The sequence below is a fragment of the Motacilla alba genome, chromosome 5, assembly GCF_015832195.1.
Source record: "Motacilla alba alba isolate MOTALB_02 chromosome 5, Motacilla_alba_V1.0_pri, whole genome shotgun sequence".
Classification (NCBI taxonomy): Eukaryota; Metazoa; Chordata; class Aves; order Passeriformes; family Motacillidae; genus Motacilla; species Motacilla alba.
In genome coordinates this window covers 15,910,523-15,918,291 of record NC_052020.1, presented here as the reverse complement: position 1 = coordinate 15,918,291, position 7,769 = coordinate 15,910,523, and the positions used below count along the sequence as shown (strand labels likewise).

At 54.2% G+C, this 7,769-nt stretch overlaps 1 protein-coding gene across 8 annotated transcripts in view; it reads right to left on the bottom strand.

Moving 5' to 3' along the window:
• Window positions 1-760: 760 nt before the first annotated feature.
• DUSP8 (dual specificity phosphatase 8) overlaps window positions 761-7,769 on the bottom strand; it is a 47,400-nt gene continuing 40,391 nt past the window's right edge. For all 8 annotated transcript variants that reach the window (XM_038138071.1, XM_038138067.1, XM_038138066.1 and 5 more), the window contains one exon: window positions 761-7,442. In XM_038138071.1, coding sequence (XP_037993999.1) covers window positions 6,359-7,442 — 1,084 coding nt within the window. In that variant the 3' untranslated portion in view covers window positions 761-6,358. The remainder of the gene's footprint in view (window positions 7,443-7,769) is intronic.

Below are 7,769 nucleotides of genomic sequence, written 5' to 3'. Positions count from 1 at the left end.
TCCTCCCTCCAAAGAAAACCTGCTGCAGGGGGGAGCAGGGAAATGCCTCCACCAGCTTCCACTTGAGCACCGTCCAGCCAAAATGGGGCTGCTGCTTGGCTCCTGCCAGCTGCCCCCCGAGCACAGCATGGCTCAGTTGGCCATGGGTGAGCACGGAGTGTTTATAGGGTTTTGCTGTAGGGCTCAGCAAGTGTGTGGCTACATGTTGCTGTCAGGAGCAATGTGGGAGCAGAGCACAGCTGGGAAGCAAAATAATAATAATAACGATAATAATAGTAATAATAATAAAACAAACAACAGTATATTTCAATGCAAACACTCTATGTCTCTGTGCTCTTTGGCTTGGCAATCTGTACCATTACCTACACATGTGTCCCCATCTGGAGCAGGACTGGGACAGTCCTTTCCATTAGAAAGGGGATGCTTAGGCACCTGACTACAGCTTCAGAGCCCCTAGAGTGGCAGTTTGCAGTCTGAGTGCCCATGCCCCAATTAATTTTTATGCCACTACTCTCTCAGCCATGAGCCTTAATTCTGCTTTGGATGAGTCCAGCTGCAGCTTTCAGCTGCTGGGTGCTATACATAGACACGGGTCTGGCTGTGCATCCAGGTCTGTCTGTGTCCAGGTCTGCCTCTATTTCCAACTCTCCACCAGCTCTGGGCCCCATCACTGCAACCAAAGGTCCATTGCCCTCCCCAAACTTCCAAAGAGCCCCATCCTGATAAGGTCTGACCCTCAAAAACCAAGGCTGACACCAGCTGTTAAAACACCTATTTGGGTATTTATTACAACACTTTGTTCCAAAATACAAAAGAAAGGAAAAGAAAGTAGAGGGTAGAAAAGCACTGCTGTTTACAGCCTCTGGTAATAAATAAATAAAGACAAGGCAGGGGCAGGGTGTCTCCCCGGGTCCGACGCCGGCGCTGGCCAAATGGACAGCGAGGAAGGGAGTGTGGTGGGGCTGGAGGCCAGACCCTCTCTTCCATGCTTGGGAGTCCCCAGGTACATCAGGGTGGGTACAGACCCCCTCTCTGTGTTGTGCTTGCTGAGGAAGGGTCTGATCCTACAGGGATGAGGAAGGGAGAAGAAGGGTCAGTCCCGGCATGGTCGGAACCTGCCTGCTCCCTCCCTGTCCATGGCTGCTCCAAAGGCAGGTGAGGTAGGAAGGGTGATGCTGGACCGGGACCCCAACAGAGATCTACTAGGGTCCCCCAAGAGAGGGGTGAGACCTGAGCTCTCTCCTCTCCAGTGTGGTCTCAGAGCAACCTTGGAAATGTGTTCAGCACAGCATGATGAGAAGGACCCCGACCCATGACAAAGCGAAGTCACGACAGAGACAAGAAACTGTGCCTGGGCCACTTGGAGAAGGGCAGTGTTAAACCCCGCAAATTAAAATGATTCTTCATGGGGCTGGCGCAGTACAGAGAATATTTTGTACCACAGTGCAGATGGGGGTCCTCTTCCCTTCCCCTAATGTCTCCTCCTACACCTTACAGTCATCTGGAAACTTCCAGGTTGTACAAGGAGCACAGGCAATGTGTTCAAAAAACCAGCACCAGCCTCTGTCTGCTCATGACACCACGATTTATCTGTGTTTGATAAAGACCATACCAAGTCCCATGCTGGGAGCTATTCCCAGCCTGTCTAAATCCCTCCAGGTACCAGAGGCCTCTCACATGTCTCCCTGTGGCTCTGCCACTGGGCTTGCTCTAGCACTGTCCATGTGTCTTCTCCAGGCTGTGCTGCTCCTGGGCAGGGGAACCACCAGCGTGAGGAGGACACTCAAGGCCAGGAAGCCCAGGGCATGTGGCTAAAGCAGCAGACAATGTCCCAGGCTCAGCTGAGCAGGGCAGCTTTGCAAAGCAGCTTCGATGCCAGAGCAAGAAGCCCCTGCGGGTGAAGATGCAGCCTGCAGCCGCAGCCAGCTGAAGAAGGTGAGAGGACCATGACCTGGAGGGAGCCGATTCCATGAACTGGATGCCTGGCCAATGCTCCTTAAAGCTTTAAGCTTTTACCATTTAATCCTCTGTTGTTGGTGCCAGTGGGCTCCTGCCTCTTGAAAAGATGAGCAGGAACCTCTTTGGGGGAGAGGAGCTGCAGGAAGGGAAGGGAAGAGTTAAGAGAATGGATCTGCCCCGGGCTTGGGTGCCTTTATATCCGTAGGAAGCACCTCCCTCCAGCTCCTCTGATGAGGGTTTGCCTCCTGAGGTTTGGGGCAGCCGGGAGCTGTGCCGAGTCAGCCACAGCCGGGCTGTGGGGAGCAGAGAGAAGGTGAGGTGGGGCCTTGCTTTTATTCACAACAGAGAAACAAAGAGCAACATACAAAGAGTAAGAAGCAAAAAAGTACAGAATCATAACCATAATAATAATAATAATAATAATCATAAATACTCAAATCTATCATTCATAGATTGCAATGACAACACTGATAGCTTATTATCATTAGTATTAAGAATGGGAGGGGAAAGGGGACAGCAGGAGGGGTTTCTGAGGGGCATTGTCTCCTAAGGGGCAGATGTAACGGGGATGGACATCCAAAGAAACAAGCAGACAAAGAGAAGGGCTGGGAAAGCAGCAGGGGCTGGGGATGCTGCTGCTGAGGCCAGGGACGAGCCTGCTCTGACCCAAGCCTCTGGCTCAGTGTTGCCAACCTGATCACTGCCCTCTTGCCAGCTTTGCTCAGCTGGGACGGAGGTGGCTGGGAGGCTCAGCCCTGAGGACAGGCAGAGGCTGGAGGGAAAGGAGCAAAATGTCCTTCCTAGTTTGAAGGAAAGCTGTGATTTGCTCAGTCCTTCATGTGGTGGTAAGTGCAGGCATTGCCACTGCCATCGGACACTCAGCAGCTCTGTTGGTTCCTCCCTTGAAAGAAGAGACCTTTCCTCTCCTCTGCTCACACTTCCACCTCTGTAGGTCCTTACAAATGAATGCACCCTCACCAGATCGGCATTGAAAGGTGATTTTTGGTTCCACTGAGGCTTTGGGAAGGGTCAGCTGGCTGTGAGAACTCACAAAAAAGACTTGGCTGACAGATGATGTGGAGGATTACCACATCCGTCCTCATGACAATTCACAGCTTCTGACTCATGGACAAAGTGGTTCATTAGACAGAGTTTGATTAAAAAAAAAAAATGTTATTTGCAAGCCACTTGGTGACCCTGATGGCTTTGGGTCAGGATGGGCAGGAGACACGTGGGCAGAGCTGCTCCATCAAGGCTTACTTTCTGGATATAGACTTAAAATATTGTATATATGAGGGTTTCTGATGCACATGCCCAATGTAAAGGAGAGGGATGAATGCAAAGGCTGCAGAGGTGGGTCATGAATATCTATGATCTACTAATCTTAAAATATACTTATCTTTGTTCTGGTTTCAGAGAAGAGTCCACAGTGTGTAAAACCTCAAACAAGTCTCAGAAGCATCCAGGCGATGGCAGAGTGTAGATGACAAAAAGCAAGCCACTGCCTCTTTGCAGACATTCGGCATCTCATTTGCAACATGCGTCCTCTCCTTCCTGACTTCAGGTCAGCAGCTCCATCTGCTTTTTTGTGCTTGCAACACTCTGTGTCACTTAACAGGAAGAATTAGATGGGAGCTTGCTAGTGCTTTGTCTCATCTCCCCACCTGGTATTGGCCACCTGTTGTCCTTTCTATCACATCCCTTGGGAAGTCATTTAAGCCTCTCTCCATTGCTCAAAGCTACACCAGTTCCTGCCAGCAACTTGTCTGACCTGAGCTCAGTTAAGTCCATGCTGGCACCAACCCTGGAGGACTATGGGATGGTCAGGGACTGAGTGCTACGGGGCAGAGATCAGCAGACAATCACCACTGGCATGCTTGGGAAGAGATGCCACCACCGAGGCCAGCAGAAGGGGAAGGAGGACCAGACTCCTTGGACAGGAGGCAGGTGACACTAACACATTGCCCAGTGAGGAGGCACCAGAGGAAGGATGAAGTCTTTTTCTTCTCCCTCCTTGGACTTGACATTGATGCCTACTTAGGACAGCCTGATGCAAGTGGAGCTCCTGAAATAGCTTCCTGGCTCATGGGCTGGACCTAAATGCTTTCTGGAGTCTAGAAAGGGAGCTTAGAAAATAGTGCCATCACTGCTTCATGACGGGAAGAGAGCAATGTTCAGGTTGGCAACACTAAGCAGGTTTGAGGTGGTTGCTGGAGGCAATGATGGGTGGTGGTAGGCTTTTCAGGACTGACTCTGACATCTCTCGCTCTCATCAAAAGTGATGTGGGGAGAGGAGCAGGTGGTCCCTGGCTCTCCATCCACCCCCATCCCTCCCTGCCACACTGTGGGGAACCACCCAGGAGCAGGTGGGGGTCCCCAGCATTTCACCAAATAGCTCCGTGGAAAACCAGAAAAACTAAAGCCGGAAGGGAGCAAGGAGTCTCCAGGGAGACTTGCCTCAACAGCAAACACAGAGGTGGTTGAGGAAGCAACGAGCTGAAGCGAGCAGCCCCTCCTCGTGTGATTGCAGCTCCTCACGCCTCTGCTTTATGTTCAGTTTTAAACCTGAGATCATTTGGTTTTGTCACGGGTAGTTTGATTTAAAGATAGAAACGAATGACAAGAGGAGGAACAAGGGAAAGGGAGAGAAACCATGTGGACCCAGGAAAGAAAAAAACCAACACTCCAAGGATGACACAGGACACAGACATGCACGAACACAGACCCCTGAGGTATCAGCTTTGCAAACTAGTGCGAGACAAGGGAGAAAGCAAAGAGAGCTGCAGGGAGAGATGTGCTTTGCAGTGGAGGCAGCTCAGTGCCTCCAGCTTCAGAAAGCAGCTTCTCAGCAATCCTGACATTGGGGTTTGGGGGCAAGAGCTTGGCTTCCCACCAGATGGGAGGAAGCAGCCAACCATCTCCAAAAATAATTCACTTGTGCCCCTTCATGTGCTTGCAGAGCTTCATGTCTGGACAGCTTATCATCCGCTGGATGGTGGGGAACTGGCCTCTGGAGGGCAACAGGACCGGGAGAGAGCTGGCACCTGCAAACGCGCTCCCCCTGAGTCAGATGTGAAACAAAGGATGTGGGAAGCCAGAAGAACCGCTGCCCCCAAAGGGAGAGTGGTGCCCCTACTTCCCAAGCAAGGTAGCTGAGGTGAGGGGGAGCTGAAGGGCTGGGGCAGGCAAGCAGGCAAGACACCTCCCAACAAGAAATCCCATCTACCACCAGCCTCCCGTCCCTCCCTCTGCTGTGGCAGCTTCCGACGCCTTCCCTATGCAGCTGGAGGTGACATCCTGCAGCCTTCCATCCACTTCAGGTGACTCCCACCTTTCCCCCTCCAACAAGGATGGGCAGCCAAGAGGAGGGGAGGGGAGGGGGTGGGTGGGGACGGCCAGGATGGGGACAATGCCTAGGATGGGATGATGGCTGGGATGGTGGTAATGGCTGGGATGGAGATGAGGAGAAACAGAGACCAAAGTGGGAAGAAGAGGCAGCAGCTTCCAGAAGAGTTTTCTGGCTCAGTTTGTGTCATAAGAAGGTTTTATGGTTTGCTCGTTTACTTGTTCATTTCTAGAAAAAAGTGCCCAGAAGAGTCTCCTGTCCCCTTGTTGGTATGCTCAGAGAGAAGGGGGGAAATCTATGTTGTGGACATTAACTACAGAAGGAGCCACAGGCCTCAGATATTGCTTAGAAACTCGTATTTCAGATTTAAATACCATACACAGTAAAAATAGAGCTGAAAGTACCGCCCCACATTGTCTGCAAATCATTGCCAGAATGAACAGCTTCAATAAATTAAAAACAAAACAAAAAATTGAAATATTATTTACGTCTCAATAAAAATTGCAGTAAAACCATTTACCTTTTCTTTTGTGTGTGTGTTTTCGGGTTTTTTTCTTTATATTATATATAATATATATTTATATATGTATAGGGCTGCTCCAGTGCAGCATTTTTAGGATACCTAGCCAGAGAAACACAGCGGAGCATGCTTAGTGCACCAGGGTGCAGGGAAGGGGCAGCTGTGGTCCCCCCTCCAGGTGCTGTGCCCCATCACCACAGCCAAAATTGCAATCCCTGCCACTTCCCCAACTCTTCCCACTTGAGTTTTAGGCCCAAATTTTGAGCGTGGGTCTCTGAGGGCTGGGGTGCCCTGGGGATGGTCGGGAAAGGACCAGGGTGAGTGCAGGAGGGACACTAAGCATCCACCACTATGTTTCCCGACTCTGGAAAGACTCGTCCACCTTCGCTTCGGTTTCAGCGCTTGCGCTCCCGAAAATGCACGCGCAAGTATAAATACACCCCCCGACCCCACCGCCCCCCTTCCCGCTCCCCCGGCTTAAATATCCCCCCACCCCAGCCCCGTCCCAGGTCTCCAGGCACCCCGGGTGAGTGTCAGGACACCTCGATGATCTCCATGCTGCCCGAAAAGCTGGACTGTTTGCTGATTTTGCCCAGCTCTTCCCGAGCCCTGCCCTCGGACATGGTCTCCTCGAATTCCATCTGGCAGCTCCTTCGCTTGAATTGCTTCTCGGCGCCGGCCTCCTCATGCCAGCTGTGCCGCCCGTCCCGTGGCTCGGCCCGCGCCTTGTCCCTCAGTCTGATCTCGCATCCGGCCGCCGCCGCGCCGCAGCCGAACGGCGGCGGGTACGGGCCGGCGCTGGGAAACAGGCCCCCGCCGCTGCCGCCAGCGCTGCCCGAGTCCTTGCCGAAGTACCAGCCGGCCTCGCCCGAGGCAGCGCCGGGGGACTCCAGGTGCACCCCGCTCCAGGCAGCGGCGCCGGGCGCGGCGGGCGGCTGGCCGAGCCGCGGCGGCAGCCCATCCTCGGCGCCGGGGCTCTTGCGCGTGGCGCAGGTCCCGCCGACGCTGAGGCTGAGCCCGTGGGCCGGCGAGCCCGCTGCGTGCCGGTGCTTCCGCCGCTGCCTCACCTTGGCCTCCAGCAGCAGCTCGGGCCCCGCGGGCCGGTCGGGGCTGTCCGCCCCTGGGGAGAAGGGGCTGAGGCTGCCCGAGCCCGAGGGGCTGTCCAGCTTGCAGAGTTTGGGGGCTTCCCCAGGGCCAGGGGGCCCAGGGGGGTCCTGCCGCAGGCCGGGGGAGTAGGCGGACTTGATGTCCAGGGAGAAGGAGCGTTTCAGGCGGTTGGTGTCCTGGATGCGCTCGGAGGAGAGGTGCAGGCCGTTGAGCCCCTGCTGCAGGGTGGTGGGTGACAGGACCTTCGGGGTCCCGCCCTGCCGCTCGGGGTCACTGGTGGGGGACGCCGAGCCGGTGCTCCTCGGCACATCCTCGGCCTTCTCTGAGGTAGGTGTTGGGGGATGCCGGCTGCTCTCAGCCGCCTCTGCTGGGTCCTGCTGCGCGTCCCCCTCGCTCCAGTCGCCCTTGGACTTCAGGGCCTTGAGGAGCTTCAGGCTCCTCTCGTACTCCAGGAGCTGGCCCAGGAAGTTGAAGTTGGGCGAGATGGATGGGCGACGGTCCTTAACAAACCTGCCGAGAGGCACAGACAGCCCCGTTGGTGCTTGGTCCTTCAGTGGGCCACCCCTACTCTCGAGCCTCTTTAGGGAGAAGAGGCATCATCAAGAACCTTCTGAGCAGACCCTCTAAAGAAAAGGATCTTGGAGAACCATGGGGCCTTGAGATGCCTGAGGATTAGAGCTGGGACTGCCTCCCCACTCCCTTTTACCACTCCCAACTATTCCTTGTTGCATGCATTTTATGACGGGAGGTTTGCTTTGGTTTTACTGGGACCCAACCAAGGCAAGACAGAGCTTCAAGGAGCCCAGACCCTCTCCTTCTGGGCTTAGCCTGCTTTCC